This window comes from Nothoprocta perdicaria, unplaced genomic scaffold (genome assembly GCF_003342845.1).
Source record: "Nothoprocta perdicaria isolate Ctin4 unplaced genomic scaffold, notPer1 scaffold_247, whole genome shotgun sequence".
Taxonomy (NCBI): Eukaryota; Metazoa; Chordata; class Aves; order Tinamiformes; family Tinamidae; genus Nothoprocta; species Nothoprocta perdicaria.
The window spans coordinates 701,714-729,111 of NW_020455474.1; the positions used below are offsets into that span (position 1 = coordinate 701,714).

General features: G+C 41.9%; 1 protein-coding gene across 1 annotated transcript; it reads right to left on the bottom strand.

Annotated features, from left to right (window-relative positions):
- Positions 1-969: 969 nt before the first annotated feature.
- On the bottom strand, positions 970-12,385 carry GPR26 (G protein-coupled receptor 26). The gene is made up of 3 exons (XM_026039945.1): positions 11,718-12,385; positions 6,845-6,958; positions 970-1,201 (listed from the first exon to the last, which is right to left on the bottom strand). The coding sequence occupies exons 1-3, from the start codon at positions 12,383-12,385 to the stop codon at positions 970-972; spliced, it is 1,014 nt and encodes a 337-aa protein (XP_025895730.1).
- Positions 12,386-27,398: the final 15,013 nt, after the last annotated feature.

Below are 27,398 nucleotides of genomic sequence, written 5' to 3' on the forward strand. Positions count from 1 at the left end.
GGCCAGATGTGGATCCGGATTACATCCCCTGCCCACACTTCTGTGTTGTGGAGGGTTGCGCTCCATTATTTTTGCTCAAACTGCTTTGGAAATAGTACCTTTAAACAGCTTTGGGCTATCATCTTCTCTTTAAATAGTGTGTCTATCAGAATAAAAATATCGACTAATGAAATCTTAGTGGAAGGAACATATATAATATGTTTTGCTTAGTCTTCCAAGCTCAGGGCCTTGTTCTGCAGCCTTTGGGCMAAAGCCATTTCTTTATAGCTCAGACTTACAAGAAAGAGGTTTGAATGCAATAGACATCCTCACCTTTCCACCTGCTCCACCATTTTTGGATCAAAAGTCCTCTGGAATGTAATGGGGAGAAAACTAATAGGATCGCATGGAATTTACTTAACAAATACACAGTAGATTTGGCTGGATACAGCCTGTAGGGTACTGTAGAAAGGATTATCTCTATTCTCACTGCTACAGAATGGTTAAAAAGACCTACAGAAGTTGTTGAAGGCTGCACTGGACACAGTACGGGTATCCAGGAAGAGATTTTGCTATTAATTTCTTTAGAGATGTTTCTACAGGGCCTACTCAAGCAGCCAGATTGGGGTTATTTCTGCAGAGGCAGCGAAACGCAGAGCACCAAGTGCCCCGTGCAGCAACCCCATGGTGGCACCTTTCTGCTCCCAGGACTTTTCCCGAGTCCTTTGGCTACGGAGCATCTTTCCCCCCTGCATATGTGTGGCTGCTGCCGGGATCAATGGGACGCCAGCRCAGGCAAAGCCCACGGGAGCACGTAGCAGAGGGAGCATGCACGGGGCTGCTGCTGGAGGAGGCCACCCGGGCACCGGTCCTCCTCGGAGCCCATCTCCGAAGCCCTGTTAGCCAAGCAGAGCTGCTGGGGATGGGCCGGGTATGCTTGTTCCACCCATATATCCCTTCACATTTCCGCACAATCCCATACTGGCCTCGTCACTCGTTCAGCTGCAGGATATTGCGGTTTGGGGGCTCGCTTGCCAGGGCGGAGGAGTTGATGGAGCTTCGCTTGAGGATCCGGTTTATGATGTCCTTCCATGTCTTCTTGTACTGGTGTCGGAGCAAGGAGTACACAAAAGGGTCTGAGACGACTTTGCTGTAAGCTAAGCACTTGGAAATGATTCCCCAGTGGGAGCTGATGGGGACCACGGAGGATAACTCAATGAGTCTGTGAAGAGAGGATGGAAGAAAGAGTACATGTTAGGAGGAAAGACATGGAGCAACAGCACAATTGCAAATCAAAGGACACTCCGTGTGTCCTCTCACGGATTCTCCTCTCCAAAGAAAGAAAGCAAAACCCCRTAACTTATTTTAGGAGCCTTGCAAGAAACATAGTAAAGAATCATGAAAATGGAAAGGTAGCGCTCTCCTTATAGATGTTTGTGACTGCATATGTAAGTCGTCAGTTTGCTTCGCAAGGATGGGATTACACATCTCCTATTGGAAGGTCTGAACCTCCAAACTCTAAGATATTCTTGATTTAGTATATTTAGCTGTTCATTTATGGAGGTTGGGAGCAGATTCTGGGTGTGCTCTCTCCTAAAAGACTCTTTTGATCTTTTCCCTTAGAATCCACAGAAGAATTTTGTGCAAAAAGGAACAGCTCCAGCAGGAGGTATGAGGCAGTTTTACTTCAAAAAACCTATTTATTTGTTACTAAAATACATCTTTGGAGGCCTAAAACATCTGAGTCCACATATCTTTGATACAGACCTGGGTTTGAACTCTTCTGGCTCACTCCGGCCATGGAGATTTTGATAGTGACACCAATTTGTCTAGGGTAATATAACTGAGTCTTTTATTTCTCTCTAGTGGGTATTTTGTATGGGATTGYGAATGCTCCAAGGTGAGCAGGTCCACACTTTCCAGAAAATTTATTCTTCATGAAAAACTTGATATAGCATCTACTCGTAAAATTATTTACTACAGAACACGTCCTCAGCTGTGGCACTAAACCAGGGCTGTTCCCTCACCCTTTCCTTGCAGGGCATGTCTGACATCTTTCTTAAAACTAGGAATCAAATCCAGACATAATTCTCTTCTACTCAAGCTGGTGACGTCTCATCTGGCATAATTCTCTCTCATTTAATAAAAGGTAGCTTGTAGAACCTGTGATAATATGATCCATCAGCCATGCTTCTTCCTACCTTGTTATTCCCCAGCTCCCGTATTTTATGTCACCTTCCTTGCTTTGTGAAATTTCATCTTGTTGAATTTCATCTCATTGACTTAATTTTGCTGAATGCTTTACAGATATGAATTTGATTAAGTTTACTTAAAATCAGTGCATGCGTTTAATGACTGAGCTAGGACAGACTTGTGTCTCAGTCTCTTTCAGTTAGTTCCAAAAAAAATTTTTAAAAAGGTTGGAAGCTTAGACTGGCTGATCCATTTAAAAACTTATATTTTTATCAAAAGAATTGTTAAATATTTTGTTTAATGCTGTTTCCTTAAGACTCCTTACATGTTTTATGATCCTTGCTTATTGTTTTTGATAGCAAATTACACTTGGAGCTATCAAGCAAAAAGCACAGAAATGTACACAAACCCCAAGCCACGCAATTCCACTTATTGTACAAAGAATTAGAATTTGATCTCAGTCACTCAAGGCATATAATACACCTTATTGCCTTCGAAAGAGGGTTTTGTCTCTCACTGATGAGGGAAATTTCATGCATAGCTTCCATTTTCATGAAACATTTCAGTGAAAAAGAAGACGTTTTCAGGGAAGGAGCATTAATATTTCAGCGCTACTTGTAAATTTAATTCTCTGGCTAAGCTACATAACTCTGTTCCTTGCTTTCGTAAGTCACTCTTATTCTATCTGATCTTCAAATGCCTTTTTACTTCAAAACTGTAAATTATTTTGCTGTGAACCTTTGTTAATATTTTAGGACCTTATACTTTTCTAGGGCAATAGTGTCAAGTGGCTCTCCAATAACTTTGTTGCACCTTTGGTAAGCAAATGAGGATGTTACCTTGATCATTTTTTTGCAGATAATAGACACCGAAAGCTCTCGATATACTTGCATAGTTAGTAATTTTAGAAAAATCTATATGGCAACATATCTGTTGTATGCATTGCTTGAACCTGGGAATTTTTCTGAGTTATAAAGAAAATTCTGGCTAGACCTGAGAGTCTCAGGCAGGCTAAAATGGCTTAAGCTTCAGCAGTGAAAGAAAACAGCCCTGCATTTTGGAACAGACAGATGATATTACACTCATGAGAAGAAATTCAGCCCTTTCTCCAAGAATTTGTATCCAGTCCTTTAATTTAAATTCCACATACTTCTGTTTGTGATTCAGTTCTGATTTTATCACAATTTAAACTTAGTGGTTCCTGTTTTGTTAATGTTACCAATAAGCTACACAAGTTTTATATTTCAATTTTGATGTTCATTTTACYGCAGTCGCACTTGGTGGACTGTAGCTTTTGTGACATCTTGCTTGTGACAGAGCCTCCTTTTTAATAATTGCTTCACTAATATAAAAAAAAAGGCATCTCACTGATTGCTTGCTGATTTATTTTTAGCTTTGCTTCTTAAGGGATGCATATACTACAGCTGGCCAAATACTGTAGGGAAGCAGCACAACCTATGCGCTCCTATAAGGAGAGCTATAAATCTCGCAGACCTTGGCTTTTAACCATTGCTGTTCCCCAGAGCTGCAGGAATTACTTGTCAGCACAAAGAAACCACGGCAGAGACTGGGCAGCCCTGGCCACCAGCATTTTCATACAGGAGGAAAATATCCCATCCTCACGTCAGCTGAGCCTTCTCAAGGGAGGCTAGAAAGCCACAAGCTTCCAATCTGTCAAACTAAAAATGTGCAGGGAAATCATGCATTTAGATGCACGAGCAAAATTCCCAGGGGWATGTGGAGCTTGCTTGTCCAGATCCAAAAAGGATCTATGTGCAGAGGACAGTCAAGCTGCTTAAAAGYACGGTTGGTTTATCCAGTGTCCCCCGGGGACGATGCAAGAGAATTTAAGTCTTCTGCCACTTCCACCATCCTCCCTTTTTCCCCGAGGGCCTGGGACTATGAACTTCTTTCTGATATAACCTCAGGTTTTTTAATTAAATGCAAATTTTCTGTCACATTGAAAGCAGTTATGAACTTACATAAGCAAAATTCTGCATTTTGGTGGAAAAAAACTGCAGTTGATAATAAATATTAGTTTTTTTTAATGAAAAATATCTTTGGATAGAATAGGTTTTGATTGAAGTTATTTAATTGCATAATGATAAACATAGCAAAAGAAGAGAGATGTATACTAACAGCACTATTACAAACCTAGAAGCTATCTATGTCTAGAAATATATAACACTACTGTTATCCATAGGAAAGATAAAATAAGCAGAATCAGAGCATACGACTACATATGATACCGATCAGCCAATGAACTAATTAAAAGTAAATTTTTCCTGATTAAAGTGGTAACTAAGCTTATTTTACTGTAATGTGATCTGAAAGAAACTTTGATTTATCAAAGAATTTAGCTGACTGGTCTTATAAGCAGGTCTCTTTCACTGACTCACAGAGCTGCTGGACAGAACTATTTGTTTTTAGTGTGGCAGAAGAAATATGTTATTAAATAAGCCTTGCAATTTCTCATTTTGAGGCCTCAGTTCCCAAAGTGCTTAGATCTGTGATTAATTTAAGGGTACTGCTGGTTCGAGAAGTTTATTTCACTGCTTATCTTGTAATCATTGCCTTGAAAAGTGATGCCTCTTTCCTGTCCGTAGCACTCTCGACCTAGTCCAGAAAATAATATTTTTTTATATAGTTCATCTCAGAACCCTGATAACCCCTGATAATTCAGATATACTGGAAGAGGCTGGGAAAGCAGCAGCTTTTTCTGCCTATCACCCTCCCCCTGCTTGGACAAGCATCTTGGTCAACTCATGACCCTGCATCTTGAATCTGCTCAGCACCCTTCTCCAGGAAAAAGATATTAGTCCATGATAGACTGAAGAGAGAGGTTCCAAGCTGAGATCTGCCTTATCTGAGCTTTAATTGTAGTCTCATATATCTAAGGGAAATGCCCTTCTCGGATCAGGATCAGAACAGATTGTCTGTGAGGGATCTTTCTTCTATTAGAGCTGTTTCCTACTGGATTTATACTTAAATGATGCTTATGCAAACTAAAAGGAGAAGGACCAGGACTTTCTACCCCCTCTTCTGCACCTCAAACCTCCCAAACAAAACCTCAAAGAGCTGCACAAAGAGTAGATAGCCCAGCAAGGGCTCAACACATTCCCAGAGGATTAGGCCCTKTTGCTGGCAGAGGAATGGCAAAGCAGGGGATTAAATGAGGGCTTAAGCAGCTCATTACCTGGGTTTGGTATCAAGCCTTGTATCTGCCGTCCAGGCACAAAGGAGTGTGCTGCAGAGCAAAGAGCAAGTGTGGAGGTGGTGATGAATATAGAGAAGGCCCAAAATAGCCTGGCAGCCTGGTTAGTGCGGGCAGAGACTTAGGACGGAGCCTTCGGCTGTTATGACTACGACTGCGATGGTTTTTATTAAGTTCAGCCACCCAACACAAAGCGAAATTTAACCATTTGCAACCAGATACGGTGTTATAGCCTGAGATGACGGCTAGACGACCTCACTTCTTACACAACGGRTCATGCCTGGTTAGAGTGTGTGGAGTGGCTTATTGTGGCGGTTAAGTTGAAGGGAAGACAAAYAGGGAAACACTGTTGGAAATACGCTTGCAATGTTCTATTACAAATAAACAGCATAAATTAATTGGTTATTATTGTCTCAAACATAAAATTAATGTTGCATGCAGGTTTCCATTTGCAACAAGAAGCTACAATATGTTTATATAAATTATTTAGTTGGAAATTGAGAATATTATACCAAATTGGAAAAATCTGTTTTTTGCTATGTGACGCCTTATACTGAGACTTAATTCAGCTAATTACCTCTCCAATGATTCATTTTTACAACGGATCTGAGTTTGGCTGAAGTCAGCCCCAATAATTTTTGTTTGATAAAACTGGAGTAGGCGGTACTTTAAAAATACTCCTTTTCTTTCTCTGTTCTGCATAAAACAGCAAAATTTCTTTATTTCTTTTTTGKTTTTTTTTCCTATAGCCTTTTAATAATGCATGCTAGTTACAAATTTCCTCACAATAACTTGATAACAGTTATCTGGATATACTCACTTTCTAATACTTATGTCTCATAGGAGTAATTTTGTGTTTCCCACAGGAACCATTTTCAAAGATAAGCTAGAGATAAGCTCAGGACRGATGAAGACATTGGCTCATAAATCACAAGAATTTTTTAGCTGTAAGCCAGAAGAGCTTTGATATTCTGTTTATGACTGAGAGCTCTATCCAATAAGACAAACTCCCCTTGCAGCCTGTGGGCCATATACTCACCTCAATCTGATATTGTTTGACTGGATTATTAACATCTGAATTGTTCAAACTACTGTCATACTATTGAAGTCATCCACCTCATCCAGGTAGGCAATTGACTATCTGGTCCAAAAAAAAAAGGAGTAGAGATTCGTTGTCCTTTGTGGACCAATTCTTCATTCATCCTCCAAAGATGGTGACCAAACCATCCATTTGACTGACTGTAAAAAACTGTGCCCAAAGACTGCATCAGGACATGGGATAATTACCATGAGATATATGTAATTCTTTAACTTCCATAAATGAACTCTCTGTTATAGGAGTGGAAGAAAATGAGCAATATTTTGACAGGGGACCTGAGGATTAGTGTTCTGTTTCTGACTCCCAGTGCCCTCCTTTCCCTAATTAATGTTTGCTTCAGCAGGTAGCTCCACACTTACCTTGTAATAACGTAAGGTGCAAAGCAAAGTATAAAAGTCCCAATAAAGGTACTAATTTTCTTCGTTGCTCTTTGCCTCCGTCTCTTCTGTTCCTCTAGACAACGCTCTCTTACGCTGTGTGACAGTCAAGACAGAAAAAGAACATGAATCACAGCATCACATAGCAAAGTTTAATGGCTTTCCTTACGGAGTAAGCTGTCCGGTAAGCATGGACATAATGGATAATTATTATCACAATTACATGATATATATATATATATAGATTTACATATATATATCCATCACAATGGATAATGCCAGCTGCGCTACATTTATGTGGGACAGCACTGACTCTTAATGCATTGTACGATCACCTTACCCTTGAGAAGAGGTTACAGAGAAATAGAAGTATTTATATGTGTACACTCATTATATCTATTCTTACGTAGTGAAATTGGTGGAATTCAGCCTTGGGTCGAGTAGCTGTAGCTCTTTTCTGAATTAATTGAGGCTATATTTGCAGGCCAGAATTTCCTTCATGAGATTCAAAGAGGTTTGGAAAATATCCAGAGTGGGGAAGGCGGCAGAGCACTCCTCTAGAAACAGCAATTCAGAGGGAGAAAATTCCCACAGAGATAAGAAATAAAACACAATAAGAATCTACCAGGAAAATCTACTAGGTACTCTCAGCCTAGTATCTTCCTATGGTTGCAGTGGGTCTCAGTGGGCTCCAGGCTGGGGACTTTGCAAAGAGGAGAGCACTGGGTCACGGGTCCTTCCTTGGCCAAGTCCTCATGTTCATACTGTGAACCCTGCTGGGATTTGGCCAATTTGCTCATGGGGTTCCAAGCACAGCTATGTTCCTAGCTGTGGGATTTATTACCATTATATCCCATTATATATTCCATTATATCCCACAACTGCAAATGTTTGATCTCCACTGAAATTCCTGCTCCAAGACCACTGGAGTTTCAGGGATCTCCATAGTGTCTCAGAGATCCCCATAGCAGTGAACTCTTATGCTACCTTCAGGTTATRCTAAAGAAAAATTTTGCGTTGGTCTTTTTCATACCCGGTCTTACTTTACCAGTCTCCTGAAATAGAGTGGCAAAAATGAACAAGAAGCAGTGGAAAAAAAGTTGTCTTTTTTGAAATGACAAATCACCTCACTCCTAAAGAACATGTCTGAATAGACAGGAAAAGGCCCCTAGGAACATTATATATTCTACGTCTGAGTTATTTGCAGTTGGAAATGGCAGGTTTCTCAGTCGGAGAAGGAAAAAAGCTTTCACCTTTTCCAGGGAACCTAAGATGTGCTTTCCACTCTGCAGCAGATGGAGAACTTGAAGTATTTTTACACACAGAGATGATTTTAGAGGTTCTACAGTTTCACTTATGACCTGGATTATTGGATTTCTGATATCTCAGGCACCTGGCAGTACAGGAAAAGAAATCTCCAAAGTAGGTCGGGGGTAGAGTGGTTTTTGTTTGCTTGTTTTTCACCTCTAACAGTTTCTCTGCTTATATTTTCCCATGGTGTATTTAGCATGTACAAAGTTGTCTTGGACTTCTGGGGCTCATGTAAGGCTTGGAAAGTTTTGAGGCCTTTAACCAATTTCTTTTGTCCAGCTTTTCCAGATGTAACCAATAAATACCACATTAGGAGGTAAGGTATTTTATCTCATCCTTTCATATAGAGACATGCACACAAGGTATTTTGCTTTCATAGATACATATGCATAGATAAGAACACATACACAAAGTCCAGTAGTGACACTAGTAATAGAACTGGATTATTGACTAAGCTTTGATTTAAAATTTGAATATCCTGGGAAATCTGTGCTATATTCCTTTGAAAGTCTGGTATTGTAAATAAAGATTATGAGATACCAGCCCTTAAGGTCTGTAAAGCTGGATGCACCAGAAAGACAGTATAGATAATTTGAGTTGAGAAATATATGTGTTAAGAACATAAGTGAATTCTTGCACAAACCTCTCACAATAATTGAGATAAGTTGGTGTTAGGAACAAAGCTAGGAAGAAAACAGTACCCAGTAAAAATACCAAAGCTAACTTGAAAGGACAAGTTGCCCTAAACATTCACACGATTTTGTGGGGGMTTTTGGAGGTTTTCTTTGTACTCATTTTGAATGATCTTCAGAAGATCACTTGTGGCTTTCCAAGCCACAGGTAATAAAGCCATCTGTCATAATTTCTATTGCTAAACTGCCTCGTGGGTGGATACTGAGTCACAGGAAGCAGAAAAGTGTCCATACGCATTTCTCAGGGTTGAAACTAGAGCATGCAAAAAAAAAAAAAAAAAGAAAAAAAGAAAAAAAAGAAATCCAAATCGGGGTAGTCTGAGGTGGAGAACATTGCTCTTTCACACTCGTCCTAGTCATTCCTGACTATGCTATTAGACACCAGAATAAATGCCAATGTTCGTGTCTGTAGTCATGTATGCCCTGCTTGTTGTGTAGCACAGGTTCTGCCAGGGACACTATGACTTCTAAATGGGAAAGGACCTTTTTGCTTCATTCTCCCGCTACCTTAAGCCTGGACAATGGGCAAAAGACAGAGTAAAGTGCTGGAGAAGAAAATTAATATATTGCCATTAAATATAGGTATGGGCAAATGGGATAGGTGAAAAGAAATGGAGGACAGAGGTGATATGGAGAATTTGGGCAGAGAAGGGGAAAATGAAGGCTGGACTATGGCTGTATTAGAAAAATGACCTGGAGAGAGAGACCAGAGCACAGACTGTCCAAGAGGAGAGAGAAATGTGGTGTGAGAACATCCCACCTGCTCATCCAAATCCAAATATAGAGGGGAAGGAAAGCTGTCTGAATGGGACTCCATAAAAAGAATGACTAATGGAAAGCTGCCTTTGAGAAAATGTTGTCTAACACAGCCTATCTTCACTCTTCTTTAGTAAATATGACCTATGTCAGAGAATACATATGCACTGATATATCTGTCTGCCACTGGAAATGATAGGTTTAGGAATCTAACACCTCTAGGTTTCTTGGGCTGTTTTAGCCTAATTTTTAGGCTCTAATCCAAAAAATATTTCACTAACATCATTTATGTATTTCAAATTGTGCCTCTGTTGGGCCTATCTTCATGAACTGATTACCATCAGAGGCCTTGCAGCCTCTGTTAAMCTTGTCACAGTCTACAAGACAATCCAAGGTCTGATTGGTGCACTTGGGTACTTGTGTCACTTGGTAAGGCGACAGCACTATAGGTTAGGATCAGTCGTGTTTGGGTCATGAGAAAAAAAATCATACAAGACAAAGGTAATCATCAAACCATCATGAATAATGTTCACAACCTCTTTGACTCAACCGTTCATTGAGATACTTACAAGTGTAGGAACACTGTAAACTTAACCAAGACTAGAAAAAAAAATCCGTTGATTTTTCTCAGCTTTTTGGTCCAATCCGTTCATGCTTAAAGCATGATATTGTAAGTAATCCCAGCAGGTCTGTGGCTATCCCTGGGAGCAGCCGTTGTGTCCCTGTGTGTGTGTGCAGGCACTGACACTGAGGGTGATCAAGGTACAATTTAGCAGCCAGACAGCACACAATGGGGAAGGCTGTTTTTCCCCTGGGATGACTAGGTGGATAAGGGAAGATTTATACGTGTGTTTCTCAAGGGTAGTGACAAGACTCATCCCAAGTTCTGCTCCGTATTCTTGGTCAAAATACAAACCAAACAGCCTAGCTGGAGAATTATGAGCAAATGTCTCTTTCCCCCTAGAAAGGTGCCATCTTGCCCTGATCCCTGCAGATTCCTTGGCCCCGGGGCTGAGAATTCTAAAAACATTATCTCCTTTTTGGGGGGATAGAAACAGATGTCCAGGTCCTTCAGGTCAGCTCCCGGCCGTCTGCAAGGTGCCTCGGGCATGGACAGGCACCRTGTGCAGCCTGGTGCCTTCCCCAGCTCTTCGGTCCTTGGGCTGCCATGTAGCAAGGCCTTGTCTCCTCCACTTTCTCTGTTACACTTCCCTGTTTCCTAGGAAAACCTGCCTCACCCACCTTCCCTCCTTCAGCCAAGTCTGCTTCCCTTCCAGATCCAGACAGATCCTTTTCATGCAAGGTTTAGAGTTCATGCCTAGTCTCCGATGTGACTCTTTTGCACAGCAGCCCAATCTACATTCACACTCCTTTGCTGTTTGCCTTTGACTGTTATTTTCCCAGCCCCCAGAGACTTTCCTCCTTCTGCATCTAGGCACAACAGGCTTGCTTAAGGGCTCTCATTCGAAATGAACTTTACACATCCCTTGCTTGCCATATTAACATTGCTATTTAAGATTCTCTCCTTTGGATTTAAGCATTCAAGCCTGCCTGCTTTGCAAATGTTATTTCCTCAGGATCCTTCCTTTGGGAAAGATAAAGTTACTGAGCGTGCAGTAGGAAGGGCAGAGGAAGAGCATGCGGTGTCCCGGCTTCCCCACACACTCCTGGAGCTAAAGGACACGTGCAGTCTCTGACCACTGCCTCTCCACGGGACACAGGCTCATTTTGTATTGACAGGGGCAAAAAATATGAATCAATCAAATACTAAATCCAGCTTCTGAGATGATGGGTGCTGGTCTGAGCACTGTCTCAAAGGGAAGACTATGCCCAACCACAACTGCCTTTCTCTTGCTCTCCCTCCCAAAGCAAGCTCCAAAGCACAGCAAAGCACAGTTATTAATACAACAGGAAAAAAAATWAGCACAAGTGAAAAGAAACATGAAGAATAGAACCTGGAAGAAAGACATTTGCTCTCTCCCCCTGCCCATCCCCTGCTGTCACACAGATCAAGTCGCACTTAACATAACATCGAACCTGGYCCCGGCTTCCTCCACAGCAAAAACTTGCAGCTGCTGAACACACAGACACCTTACCTGGGGTGTATGTCCACGAGCAGCACCAGGGTCTGCATAGTGATCACGTCAATCCGTTTACAGTGGAACCGTGCCACCTTCAGCACTTTTAGATATGTGAAACACAGCACTACGAGGGAGAGGAGGAAGCTGAGGGTGTGGAAGACCCCCGTGAAAATCACAAACTGTGTCCTCTCCTCTGGTCTCTTGTTGTACAGGGTGCAGGAGGCATAGAGGTGATGGAAACCCACCCAGGACAGAGAAGCTGCCACTATCGGGAATGACACCGAGTGCAACCACGTGTAGCTCAGTATGAGCGCAGCATCTCTGTACCTCATCTTGGAGTGATAACTGAGAGGGAAGACCACAGCAATCCACCTGTCAATGCTCAGAGCTGCCATGCTCAGCATGGAGTTGGTGGTCAGGAAAGTCTCCAAGAAGCCCACCACRTGGCAAACCTCATCGCCTCCCGGTTGCCTCTCGTAAATGATCCCAGCCAAGGTCAGGGGCATGCTCGACACAGTCATCAACAGGTTGCACAGCGTCAGGTTGAGGATGAACAAGCCCGGCACCTGCTTGCGGATGTCGGCGCTGTACAGGAAGCAGATCAGCACCAGCACGTTGGACAGCAGGGACACGAGCATGAGCACCACCACCACGAAAGCCAGGGTCACCTCCCAAATGTTCATGGTGCGTCCGCTTCACGGGAGCAACATCTCCAAAAGAGCGCAGCGCCGGCGGCCGGCGAGCACCGCGCGGGGCGCGCTCGCCTCRCCCTCCTCGCCAGCCCGCTCGCGCTCCTGCATGCCCGCCGGATTTTTAGAAGAGCTGCCTTTTTTTTTTCTGTCTCCAGCCTCCCCCTCCTCGCTGCTCCTTTCCACGTCAACGCCGCCGGAGACGTGCACAAAAGCCCTGGGAATGCCCATCAAACTGCGAGGAGGGCTCAGGAAGCATCAGCTGGGCTGAACCACTGGCTCCGCTCGGTTCGTCTCTCCCGGGGTCCCTAATTACGAAGCCCRAGCTTGCAGGCAGTGCAGGGATGTGCGCTCTGCCTCTCGTGCTCTCGCTCTCTCCTCCCCTCCTCCAGCCCTCCCTCGCTTCCAGGCTGAATGTARCCTGCTTTTTATGATCGCAGATAAAAACCCCGTTAATGGATTAAGGCAAGCACACTGCTGGTGATTCGCGAGCATGGTTATGTCAGCCCCTCTCCTCGGTCCCTCCCCTTCTCCAGGCAGTTGTGGCGAGACTTTCCTCGGGAGAAACTCCACACATTCATTTAATTGATTTAGCCACTAATTTGCAAACAGCCATATAGCTGCATTCCTATGCTCCAGCACATTCCCTACATCTTGGTGCATCCGTGTCACAGTTGCTGCTTGCTTTCTGCTCGGGCAGGGAGTCTCTTTCCTCCTCAATAGCTCAGAAAGATAGGAAAAATGTACATATTCTGCTACTTCTCTGGAGCTGTCAGTAGGATCTCGGATCCTACTTGGATCTATAGCTTAGCACTTTGCTGTCCTAGGTCTCTAAACATGGCCCACAGTCAGAAAATGATTCGCCCACCCTCTTCCTCTTGCTTTTGAAAGCAAAGAAACCAGAGCACCAAATGGTTCTCTGGAAGTGTATCCAGTGGAGCTCGGGATGTAGGTGCTTTACGGCAGTGATGGAGGGGAATCTCACAAGTTCACTGCCAGCTGTGGAGTCAGGGTGACACAAGTGATTCCTCCTTCGCACACTCAGCCTCTTCCCTGGCTCCAATCAATCCTGCAAGGCCCCGGCTCACAAATCACTCCTGTGCTGCAAAGCCTGGGCAGCCACAGTCGCCGCATAATTTAGCCATTCATCTTGCCCTGCCACACACAGGGATACGCGTTTATCAGGACACTTTTCGGAAGCAGTGCTTCAATTTTCTCTTAAACTAGTTGTAGTTGCTCTTGGATTCAGAATTTCTGCACAAGAGTGATTCTCCCCTATGCAATAGGGGGTCTGGCTTAGGTCTCCAAGCAGAAGGTGCACAAGGAAGGATTAAATTTGCATGCGCAAATCAAGAATTAGGAACGACAGTCAGGAAACGAGAGCTCCTCTGAAGCAATAGATAGACGTAATGTAGCAGGGAGAGGGACAGCCAGRCATGATTCAGGGAAACAGGGATGGGATATGAAGGGTTGGACTTGCGGCTGGGGTAGTATAGGGGATCTGCCCTGCATGGCACCAATGTTGTGAAGGAAATGGTAGACCAGAAGAGTAAGGTTGAAAATATCTTTAAAAATCAGCAGAATTATGGAGAGGCTCTGCTGGATAGATCGTTCCTGTTCTGTTACAAGGAGTAGAAAAACACACAGTCCGTATGTCTGGATTTCTCTTGCTTGGATTGCAATTACCAATTCATGCCTAGGGATCAATTCTGAGCGCTCTGCACTGCTCTGCCCCTCTGCCCTCTGCGCTGCCCACAAGCCAGGCGGCAGCAAGAGGGGAGAGCCTGCAGCAAGAGGAATTCCTGGTAGGAAAATACGTGTCTGCATTGCATCAGCAGAAGCAGGTTAATCCAAAGCAAACCCCCATCCCATCTCCCCTGCACTTGCATCGGAGCTTGTTCCTGTGAAACGCCTCCCTCCACCTCATCCCTTTCATCCAGAGCTGGGAAGGGTGGGATTACTGTTCCGATTAGCGTGGGGAAGCTACATCAAAGCTGCGAGTTTGACGTGTTCTTCAATAATTCAGTAGGCCTGAATGAATGAAGCGTTCCTGGTCCCATGCTTCACAGTTTTCTATGTACAAGTTTCCCAAATCAAAAAAAAAAAAAAAAAAAGTTGTTATTGATAAGGCTAAACTCCCTCTATTTACAGAAGAAATGTAGCAGCTAAGAGACAGCTCCAATCTCTAACCAAGTGAGTAAGCCTTCCAGATTCCAGGGAAAAGCTGAACTTTTCTCTTGATGACTAATTGGAGTCTCGGTATGTATGTCTAGCTCTAAAGGCCCACATGCTTTGCATAATTGATTYCCTTCTTGCTAATCCCTGCAGCTGGGGGTATTTACTGAGCTCTTCTGCATTTATTTATTATACATACCTAGGAGAGCATGATAGATCCATCAAATAGCTTCATTTTATATGAATCAGGAGGAAAGAATATGCTGTGCGTATTTTATCACTGTAGAGAAAATAAATGTGTTGCACAGCTTGCCTGTGAGCTCCTAATGGCAAAACCTGCATGTTTTGGTTATAATATTTCAATGACATGCTGCACTATGAATTAGAAATAAGTACTASTAATAAATACCAATTATTACCGAAGAACTCTCACGATATCAGATCTTGATTTAGAAGATCGATACTCCTTTGGCATTTGCTCTGTTATCAGGCACACAAAACTATAGCACATTGGCTGCATTTTTGTATATTAAATGTAGAGGGGACTCTATGAATCAGCACGGCCCATGAGATAGAGCAAAGGCCCATGAGATAGAGATAGACAGTCAGGAGAGCTGACTCCTATATCACTACGGATGGGAACATCAATTCAGCAAATCTCTCCACCTTTCTTCTGTGTACATGGATTTTACACTCATGGGGACAAGGRCAAGGTGCTTGTAGACAGTGAGACCCTGAGATTTGTGAGTTCCCAAAGGCTATATCTTAATCAAATAGAGAGTGTTACTCACAGAGGGCCAGTTCTGTAGGGATAACACAATTTCTTGCTATTCTTTTACAACAGCCTATCAATAAGAGATTTATTGCCTATGCACCACTTGCATACCGGTTTACCTCAACTGAGATATGATTTGTGCTGGTATTATATCAGATAAGAAGGATATTGCAACATTATGAAACTTATCTGGATAAGAGTTTTATTTATCGTTCTCCATATAGCAATTTTATTACATTTTTGTCTGCATTTGGCAAAGCGCAAAGGCATAAATCTAATTATATTTCAATGCTTAGAACTTATCATTAAAGTTAAAAATTTCTTTAATCTTAAAAGTATGCCATGGAAGAAAAAGAGAGTTACATAATGGCACTGAACAATAGCAGATTGTTTTTATKGGAGACAGCATGTTTCCAGAATCACAAAACGGTTGAGGTTGGAAAGTACATCTGGAGGTCTCCTACTTCAACTCCTCTGCYACGGCAGGTTGCTCAGGGTTCGACATCTCCAGTGATGGAGTCTCCRCAACCTCTCTGGACATGTCCCCATGTTTGACATCGGTTTTTCTTATGTGAGACTAGTGAAATAAAGGTCCAGATATGTTTTATAGCATGTTGGTGACACTGCATAGGGACCCCAACCTCCCCCAGGGAACTGGATCTGCTGGATGCAGACAGCGCTTATGCCTATGACGCGTGGATAGAAGGTTGGTCTTTGATAGGAGTGTTCATGTTGGGGAAAACCCTTCTCTGTGTTTGTCCAAATGAGAGTATGGACTATTCAGTATAATGAAATCGTTGTGCTACATCCTATTTATACACTATAGGAGACTGCTCGATAACTCGACCAAGCCAACTAAGTTACTCCATCTATGTTTGACTAGCAATGTGCAGACTTTACCAGTCTCTAATAACAGCAATATTGACACATGGAAGAAATTGTTCCTTCTTTACCTGTGTCTCAGCCCGCTCAAAGGCAGCCAGGTTTCTCTGGGCAGGCAGTGTGCCTGCAGACAGCCCCTGGGTATTTCCTCTTGCCTCTATCAATCCTTACTCGTTTTGGCTTCATGACTTGGAGAGTTTGCAGGATGTTCATGAACTGCAGAGACTTGTGTCTTTTTATTTTCAGTTAAACCAAGCTCTTGTAACAGCAGTATTTTTACTCTGACTKTTGGAGGGTCAAATGTCATGGTGTAAAAAGCACAGTCTAATCCTTTTCTATACGAGTAAGATAACGGCTCATGAAATCACTATTCTGCTGAATCAACAGCTAAACTCTCACTAACTTCAATGGAGTCAGAATTTCGCCATATATGTACTGCACAGATAGTATGAGTAATGACTTGTGTAATGTCTGCATACTTTGGGAGGATGGTAGACAGATTTAATGGGGCAGCTGGCACTGCTAGCTCGTTGCTCCACTGGAAATGTCACAGGCAGCGGAGAAAGCTTTCTTCTCTGCATCTGCAAAATCGCAGTTTTTGAGTCACTGCACAGTGGGAGCCGAGCCTCYGTTCCTCTCAGACCTTGGCTAGAAGGAATGTCATGGTGCAGAAGGGTTACACATCATTCAGTGTGTTTCACTGAGCAAGTTTTCTCCAATTTCTATCCCATCTTCTCTCCCATGTACAAAATGAAAAAAAAAAAAAGCTTTATTATGTACCTTGCTTTATCATGCATTTGCCTACTTCCTTGCCTTCCAGACAGTGGTATGTGTCATGTTTATTGAGTCCTGCACATTATGAACCAAAGGAGGTGTCTCAACAGTTACATGGCTTCTTGCAAGCCACCACTCTGGAGACTGGAGCGAGAATTCTTCCACATCTTCACCATGATGCCCTTGCTCTCATTTACTGAGACTCTTCTACTAACTTATTAATGCTCAGGTTGTCACTACTCATTTGCTTCCGTCAATGAAAAAACATCAGGTCCTCAGTCACATGAATGTTGCTTCTGGATGTTCTGCCTCCTGGATAGATTTTCAAGGGCTCTTCAGGCAGATCCAGGACTCAAATCAATGCAACAGCAGCAACATGGGTGTATCTTTCAGTCAGGAGCTTTAGTGTGAACATAGGTGGACAGCTCTGCTCCTGCTATGCTGGGCTGCTTCTGGGTAAGGTGAAAATCCTGGTCCCTKGGACCAATTAGTGGAAAAGCAGGATTCATAGCTTGGTGTAAGCCTGGGAGCAACTRTGGAAAACTGGAAAAAAAAGGAATTCATGTGTTTGAAAGTCTACCTCTCTGATGACATCATTATTTGCATGCTGAACAGCTATTCTGGTGCCAGTTGTGTTAAAACATATCAATCAAATATTATTCAGATTATAAAGGCTGTGATCTAGCACCAGGAGCTCAGGTAGGGCTATGTTCCCCACTGGTAGGACAGCTCCAGCGCAGGCTTGCAGATAATGYTGGCTGTAGCCCTGTGTTCAAACCCTCGTGCGAAAAGTAATAGATATTTAAAATGCAGGGAATATGTTTTAGGGAAAGAAGAAAGAAAAAATGGCTAGTTAAATGGCTAATTAGATATGGCTAGTTAAATAGCTAGTTAGATAACCAAAACATTCGTGCCTATACAAAGACAGGTAAAACAAATATTAAMAAATTTGGTGGAGGAAAGGCTGAAATGAATTGGCTACCTGTTCCGATAACTAAGTGATATTTTTCACATCCACTCTCCTCTAGAGAGAATTTATTCTCGTTATCCTACAGTTCTTCAGAACGTCAGAGTAGAAATCACWTTTGTCAGACTTGCTCTTTACAGCCGTGCAGAATTTCAAATTCCTCTTGTTTCAAACTGGGCCAGTTCCTTCTCAGTCAGAAGAGACTAAAATAGAGGCTTGCAACAGAAGGCTTTAAAAATGATGCCTGGATGGTAATGCCTATTTCTATATACAAAGTCACACATGAGCACCCACTCTTATAAACTTCTGTTTATCTATTAGTTTTGTATTTTTTCATAATTGCTTCTCAAAGAGTGACTTTACTTTGATCTTTATATCTATTCATTTCTGTATCTGCATGAAGCATCCATTATTACAAGCACATTACAAGACTGAAACTAATAATTTTTATCTCTTTCTTAGTTGTTTCAAAAAGCAGAATTTTCTTTTCTCTTTCTTGCCTTTTCCACAGAGGAGAGTGGATTACCTGTGGGATGAGTTAATCAAATGCATTTGCTTTATTAAGGATATTTGTGTCTTTGCCTCAGGTTAAGCGGAAGAGTTTGGGTTTAAAAATATGTTAGCATCCTGCTTAAGTGCTGCCCTGTTCCTCAGGAGATACCAAACCTCTCGAAGAAGAACTTGAAAGCCTTTTTATTCTCTCATTTTCACCAGGACCCAAAGATAGAGGATGACTGAGCAGTCCTGCTTCCTTCGTAGGTTGGGTCTCGGCCACCAAAACTGGTCTGAAACTTCTCTTGGGGACACCTRTGGCAAAATATTCATATATTTCATCAGATCTTCTTATTTTCCCGAGAGTCTTGAAGGACAGTCTTGAATATAGGCTTGCAGAAGGCAGGAACGAGATTCAGTAAGACAAATCCAGACAAAAAGAAGTGTAAACTTTTTTTAGTTTAACATAACCACACAAGAAAGAACAAAACTAAAATCTCCAAGAGAGAGCTCAGGAGATGACAGCTTTCAAAACAACACCCATTCTGAAAACTTCCTCCAGAGCACCGGGCACCATGCCCATCCACCTGGACCTTGTACAGTATACCATGCATCTCACATCAAAAGGAGGTCAGTTCTGCAGCAGAGAGCATGCACAGCCAATATTCACACTGCTGCTCTTCTATTAAGATAGAAAAAAAAAAAAAAAAAACACCAGAACTAACTTTCCTTTTGTTTAGTAGAGTAACCAGAAAGTAACCAGAAAGCCCCAAGTAGTTCATGATGACCAAAAGATCCCTTTTTGAAGGGAAAAAAAGCGGAATGTGAGCTTTCAGACCTGCTGTGAGCACTAGAAGTCGTGACAACAGTATTTAGACTAGTCAAATGCCTCATTTTTGGCTTCAAAGAGACCATAACAGCACTTAAAAAAGAATGAAATGTTGGTGTTCTAGCCCTGCCCTCTTCTTCTGGTCCAGACCTGGACGTGCCCTCCTTTCTATGAGTGCCAACAACTGCTTGCTTGGGACTGTCAAGACATAAAAGATTCTATCCTGGGYGCAGGATATGGCTCATACTTCATGAAATCCTGCTTTATGTATGCAGCATGCATTTTAGCCCTCTTAATCCTCAAGTCAGGCTTGAAAATCATGTTGAATAATACCTGTCGGCTTGGCAGATACAGAATTAAGACGCTGGCTTAAATTCTGTTTAATAATTTAAGCACTGTAACAGGCAATGTGTGCATCTGCTTGTCGTGTGTGCATACCCCTATAATTGAATATATGCTATGAACAGCTTTATATTACTCTTTGCCTACACTGATTTTGAGTTCCAAAATAAGCTGCAGGCTAGTCTCCTTTTTTGTTTTGGTTTTTTTTTTTTTTTTCTTGAGGTTGGCATTTCAGTTGATTTATCTCTATCTCGGTGTTTATTTGTGGATGTTGTTTTTTCATAATCCTGGATATATTTTAGCAAATAGCCTCTCTTTTCTGTGAGCACCACATGAAAGGGACGTCTGGGTGCTGGCTGAACTACTAACTTGCACTAGAGAGTCCTTGCTGTGGCTGAGGGCACCATGGCAATGCTTGGGATGCAACTTCTGTGCCTGCAATGGGTCTGAGAGGGCCAGGGTGGTCTGAGAGCAAGCAGAGGGTCTGAAGTGGTGTTAGATGTGTTAGCTTGACGCCTATGTGCATTTCATGTGCCCCATAAATAGGATTCCCGGTCCATAGTGCAGCTGAAACCAAAAGTGTAATTCTAGAGATAACCCACATACATCCCTTAGCAGCAGGCACATGCAAAATGCGTGCATTCACCGGGTTCTCAAATCAGGATAAAAGCTCATATTTACCCACTGAGTCATGAATCAGCTAAAATCAATATTTTTATTTTAAAGCATTAGCTTCAGATTTGGGTGGGATTTTTTTTGTTTGGTTTGTTGCCTTTTTTTTTTTTTTTTTTTTTGCATAAGCCTCCCAGGCTGAGCACTGCCCTGCCAAATCTCCGCTTTGAAATAATTTTTTGTGACAAGGCATGCATCACTGAAAATATGGATCTGTAATGAAAGTGATGACACAACGTTACAGTGCTGCAAACACAAAGAGGCAGTGACAGTAYCTCAGAGCAACGCTCCAGTTTTGTGTGCGCGTTGTCCAAAAATTGTTTTGTCTTAATGCAATCGTATGAGAGCTTAACTTATAACATATGTGAGCGAGGGTTTTGTGGGGTTTTTTGTGGATAATTAACTAAAGTGGCCTAATTTGTGGTGGGAATAGGGATGTAGTGGTAAGTTAACCATCCTCCTGGATGGTTGTGGCTGTGTCCTTGGATATATCAGCAAACATCTTCTGCCTTGGTCAGAACTCTGCGCTGTGGTGGTGGCCAGAAAGAACCAGGGAAGACCTAAAAATAGTCTTTCTGCTCTGTTCCTGAACCTGGATTTGCAAATCCACAGATGTTTGTCTTCCTGTCCTTCTTGAACTCCTAGGCATGACAGCAGCCCTTGCTCTGCAGTCTTTCTTGGTAAAAGACTCTTTATAAATAAGCAGACAGGTATGCAGGTAAAGATACAGGTAATATCCAGGAATATTCCATGATTTTACCCTTATCCACTAGCAGATAGCATTGTTTGCTGTGACATCTTTTAAGTATAGTCCTTTAAGCTCTGGAAAGGCAGCTCACACATGGAAGAGCTCCAACCCTAGTCCCATGGGAGCAAATGGGAATTGTACAGCCTGCAACTGGGCTGCTGCTCCCTAGGTTTCAAGAGCTCCTTGGTTGCCTTATCTGTGCCACATATATTTACTGCTGCTGTGATTTCAGATTTCTCTTGCTGATGCTAAACTCTGGACCAGGACGGGGATAAGTTGCAGAAGTTCAGCCAAATAACATTTCTCTTGGCTTTGCTATATTGCAAAAAAAAGCCAATTTAGTATTCAAAAAGAACCGCTCTGTTTCATTCTAAATAGGTCTAGAGACAGCAAGGAATCAGGAGGAAGTAACTTAAAAGTTAAAAAGTCAGCTTAAAAGTTAAAAAAAAAATCTGGCAAAAATTTGGAACTATTTTGAGCAATCCACAAGGGAGAGAGGAACAAGGAAAAAATCCTAGTGTCCTTTTGGTGTCCTTTTGGCCAGGAAAGTTTGGAATTCTGAAAAAAATCTTGATGTTTATTTCCTTTGTTTCATCATTTTTAGTTTTAAAGGTTGTTTCATTCCTGATGAGATGGTAGTAGGTAGTATGATATGATATTATGGTAGCATCATTTCACTGGATTTCTCTGTATCATCTTCCCACTGCAGTCCTGAGGAATTGTGGCATATCCTATAAAAACAAAAAACTAAAAAACTAAAAAAAAMAMAAAAAAAMMAMAAAAAACCACTATACTCAAGTTTCCAGCTGCAGCAGGACAATTTAATAAGGTCAATACAAGCTACATGTTTGAACTGCTTGAGTTCTCTCCCAGCTGCAGGCAGCCTCCGCAGCTTTAGAAATTGCCCTATTTATCGCTGCTGGCTCTGCCAGGGGAAGATGCCTTAAAATGTAGCCCTCATTATTAAGTTCTCCTTCAGTGGTTTACTGAACTTAGGTTGAAAAGGTTTGTGTGGATTTTTATTTTAAGTGTAGTATCCTTATGTTATTTTCTTCAGAGCTAGTTCTTCTGAGTTTGTGGAGTTTGTTAGCCCTGAGCATTTAGCTTCCAGATAAGTATGGTGCCATTACTTGTTTCCTTAGTACTGCAAGATAAAAGGTTGAACAGAATGTGCTGTTTTCTAATAGGAGGTGAAAAATGAAGTTTTGTGGGTGTTGGGTATTTGTTTTTTTCCCCCGAAGAAAAACCTCACAGGTGAGAAAGATATGACAAGAAAAATGGCTTTCTTGACTAATGCACTGAAGAAACTGTTCAGGAACAGTTAATTTCTGGAAAAAAAAAAAATCGATATTTCTTGAGCAATTCTGGCAAGATTAGATAGAAAAGACTATTACTTATGTGCCTTGCTATTATTTGCAGCATGAGCAGATGTCAAGACACAAGTCTACTGGGGTTGTGACATTTTAGGTCATCCTTCCTTCAGCAGTCAGCATTRTTTTTTTCACTCATATCACTCCCATGCTCCTTTCACTATTTGCTCTAGACTTCCATACACCACATACGGTATCTAAGGCCTGATTCAGCTCTCTGAAGTTGGTAGGAAGTCTGGTGGGAAGACCAGCAGAAAGATGCTGAAGGCTTTGAAGTCACTCCATGATAATGGAGTGCCTGGGAGCAGAGAGGCACCCAATGCTCCATCCAGCCCATGGAATCATCCACTGTGACATTTCCATTAAGTTTTCCTGTAGAGCTTTTCATTGATGATCTCTAATTTGATGAACTGGGAACAATGTCTAGAGATAAAACCCATCGCCTATTAAGGGAAACAAGGTAGAGGAATAGAGGAATCTGCTTGCAGACACCAGGGCTGGCTTCCAAAGAGGTGTAAAAGTCTGAAAGTTAAACTTGATGTGACGTTTTCCTGAGCCCTGGAGACACATCTCTGCACTGGACTCCTGTCCCTGCATCTGCTCATGATGGAACTGAGAGGAAAGATGAGTGACAACCCTGAACATGTCTAATTTAAAGCCTTTGCCAGCTTCTTACACACCTTTCTCAGCCAAGCATCTGCCAGCCTGAAGGGTTTTCTTCAGTCAATTTTTTATTTGCTTGTTCATAATTGAAAATCCTCAACATGTGTCTGTGAAGTTCCTTCCGCATCCTCATTTTCCAGGGGAAAATGTATTCTCAGCATGTGTCTCAGCTCATGTCTTTTGGGCTATCAACAGAGCATGTTGCCTCTCCTCAAAATAATTATGTTGTTAGGCTGCAATCCTCTACAAACTGTATCTAAAGTGCCCTATACTGTAAGTAGAATATTTTCAGTATGTTTTATTTATTAATTATTATTATTGTCAGCTTAGCAAAGTGCATCAGCTGCCAACTCACCTATCTCTGAAATTTCAATTAACAATCTTTTTTTTTTTTCCAAAGATGTTAAATGTTGTCACCCTCACATAATCAAAGTCTGAGGATTTATACAAGCCTAGTTATATTTGATAAGGTTTTCATTTCATTGTGCACTGCGACAATAAGCCATAACCCTCTGAATGTGTTATTTTTTCCCACTTCTTTTATTACTATAGGCTAGGATGCAAAACTGTTGTGAGTCTATCCCCAGCCACTGTCAAGGTAGGCAGAGTGAATCCAAATTGTTTGGCTGCAGAAACCATGTGTTTATGGACTGTATTAGCTGAGAGTTAAGCAGTTAAGTGCAATAAAAAAAGAGAGCACTAAGTAAGGTAAGTTATAAGCCTTGGAGTTAAATTATTTTAATCACAAATATGTATTTAATTCAGCTGCTTATCTGTAATTTATCAGCCTCAAGTTATTCTGTAGCCTAGGTAATCATTCAATATTTATGAAACCATGTAGGCATGGACTGCCATTAATATTCAGTAAAAATTGTATTTCAAAGAGCATTTTGCACAAGGGTTGATGTACTTCCAATGTAGTTTGTGCTATATTGACATTGCAAGGAAAATTTCCCAGTTCTGCAGAATAAAATGTGGTTAGAGAGGCATGCCAAGCAGTTCAGAATGGGTCACAAGTTCTCAGTGTCTTCTTAGTGGAGAAACTGGATGGAAAACCATAGTTCTCTTATCAGCAGCACAAAGCATCTCATCCGCCTTTGCACTGCACCCTGTCCTTGTGGCTGCTGCCTACGAGGGCAACATTGCAAAACCTCTTCGGAGTTTTAATATTTCCAACATTTATTTCCAGGACCTGAAGAGGAGCAACCGCAAGGAAATCATCTGGTGTCTATGAGCCATTATGGGCCAAGGGAAACAGCATCCAGATGTTGTAGGCTCCTTGTGTTGACCGGGACTTTCCCACAAAGTTAGGATCTCACTTAATGAATCCAAATCAAACACTCCGGCATGGGCACGTCCAGCCTTTTTCTTCCACTTAAAAAGTGAAAWCCAAAGGTTTCGCCATACCCGTGTGTTTTCTTTTTAGAAAGAAAGTTTTAGTTTTCTTTTCTGTGCTGCAAATCACTCAGCCTGTTTGCTGGTTTTTCAGCTTAGCTTAGGAAATAAAACAGCAGACTTTTCCACCGGGTGGAAAAGAGTCTGGAAATAGGACTTTTGCTAGCACTGAGAGCAGTGGGGCACGAGATCAGGTTTCTGCAGAAATGTTCTTGCACCGCACTCCTCGCTGCTGGACTGCCAGGCAGGCAGAAAACGGGGCTGGAGGGAAACCCTGCGAGCTCAGAGAGCACTTGCTTCCCCAAAAATTTGGAAGATGGCATTTGGAAACTGAAATCTTTCTGGTTTTTTGCAGGAGCCCTGTGTAAACATTACCCTTCTTCCCMATCGGCTCATGTTGCAACAGGTTTCCCTGGCTCCAATGACAAATATCTATTTCAAGAGAAGCACTTGAGGAAATTTATCTTGAAATGAGCTGGATTTGGGTTATCCTGCACTTTTCACATTTTATTAGTTTGTGTGTCAACACATGGCAYTTCATGAATAACTGCACAGTAATGAAAAAATTACCTTGCATCGAAAGGAAGGTTTCTGCAGATTTCCTAATCAATCTAGACACCGTATCTATCTCATTTGTTTATAGTATCTGTCCCGGCTGGAGTGCAATTATCTAACTTTGTATCTATATTTAACCAGCTAAATTAAAAGCAATAAAAGAGTTGAAATTACTAATTGTTACTGCTACCCACCAATTTATATCAAAGGATTCATCAGTACAGAAGAGTATGTGAGCTTAAAATACTCCAGGCTTTTTAAATACTGAAAGATGATATTTGTATTTCCCYCTTTTATGGCTCCTGTATTACACAGGATGATAAAACACAACCTGCTAAGTATCTATTGAAATGTGCAATTATAGCTGAAGTATCACAGTAATCTCTCAGTCTAATAAAATTGTGGGTGGAAGGATTAAAAAAACAAATTCAAGGTGCTATAAAACCTTATGTTTTTTACTGTAAAGCACTTGGAGCCTTGTCCAGGTGTCCCTCACATCCCACCCCCTGCTCTGCACCTGGACAGGACCTGGTGTAAACCTTCTGCTCCATATTTAGCCCTTCCCAAATTTGTGGCAAAACATGTTCACCAGCACATTCCTCATCCCCACACACATTTTTATCAATGTCTGCGCTTTTAATTTGTAAAGCAGAGCTGCTGAGTCCTGGCAGCACTGAATTTGTCACCGGGTTCCCTTGCTCCTGCTCACAGCGCCGGATTTGGTGGCCCTGAGCACTGGAAAAGCACCAGCAAGAGCRCAGAAGGGCAGGAGCAGAGCAGGCTTGGACCCAGCCTTGCTCAGGTTTCACCATTCTCACATGTTTTCGGTCTCTTGATTTCTGTTCCTGAAGATTTTCCATTCTTCTCAGCTTTTTTTTTTTTCCCTTTCTTTTAAATAAGCCCCTCTAAAGAATCCTGCCTTGCTTGAATTTACAAAAAGCCTTTTACTTTAAAAAGGAGAAAAAAATAAAGGAATGCAAAAACACTCACAGAGCAAGCACTCAACCCTGGGGCATTGTCTGGYATGATTTCTTTTTTTCTTTATATCACCTATCTATCCCTCTTCTGTTGTATCTATCTGGACTTCAATACTCAGAAAGATTGTTATGTTAAAGCTTTTATATTCACTGCAGCTCATCTTAAACACCCTTAGGGTCTGCTGCTCTGTACAGACTCTGCAAGGTTTTCTCAGCTATAGGACAAAATCGCACAACTGAGGACTCATATCTTGCTCCTATCAGCAGAGTACATTAATGTTTTAGGCAAATGAATTTTAACTTAATCTTTGCATAAGCCTTGCAAGATTTTGATGTGTTTTACGGTGCAATGAAATTCCAGATCCGTCGTCAGGCAATCCCACATTTCTTCTGCCATGTGAGATAGTACCTCGTTGGGAGAAAAGAGGGTTTTTATCTGGTTTTCTCTTAAAACATTCACATCTTTTCATGGGAAGAACTGAAGGATGAAGAGAAATACTGAGTGTATATTTTTTAATTTGTAATGAAAATATTGAAGAAAAGGAGCGTGCCCTCTTGATGAGGCAATGTATCATTGATGTTGCACATAACCCCAAAGAACCCTCTTAAATAAAGCCCAAGAGACCATTTAACCCATTAAAGAGATTGCAATGAGTGAATGTCTATACAGAAAAATCTGGCCAAAGTCATGTTCTCCATAGCAATAACTTCCCTCTCTGGTTATATCATGAATTTAAGCAAAACTCAGTGGAAATTTGCTTACTGTGATCTGTTATACTGGAAACTTGCTTCATCTTACTTATCTACTTTTTTCACAGTCTCCTAAAATGTGCCGTGGCATCAACAGAAAGATTAAAGGTAATGAAGGGAAAGCTCCTGGTCCAGCATCCGCTGTGATGTGACCCTGGGGACCGTGAAGGCCAGGAAGAGGAGATAAAACACAGAATAAGAAGGTGTCTCCCTGGAACTACAATAACATCCTGCCTGATATAATATTACAAACACAACCTGAAGATCAGAGAAGCCACAAAACGCTCCAGGCAGCAGCAGAATCCAATAAACTCAGGTGCCCGTGGGTAGCCGTGAAGGTGCCCAGACTGCTAAAACACTTCCACTGACACAAGCATCCTCCTCCCTCCACTTCCCAGGATGTGTGCTGGGATTTTCAGGTGCTAATTAGGCAGTACAGCCAGCGTGGTAAAGGTGCTRAATTTGCTGAAGTCTCTTTTCATCGCGGTTACATCAGTGCAAACTATGGGAAATGATGGAGAAGTCAACCCCAAGTAGTTTTGGGGTAAGCACCTGCCTGAAAGTAGCTTCAAAATGTGGGAAAACTTTAAGAAACCAGTGGTAACCCTTGCTTGTGCTTGMAAAAAAACAGGGAAACGTCA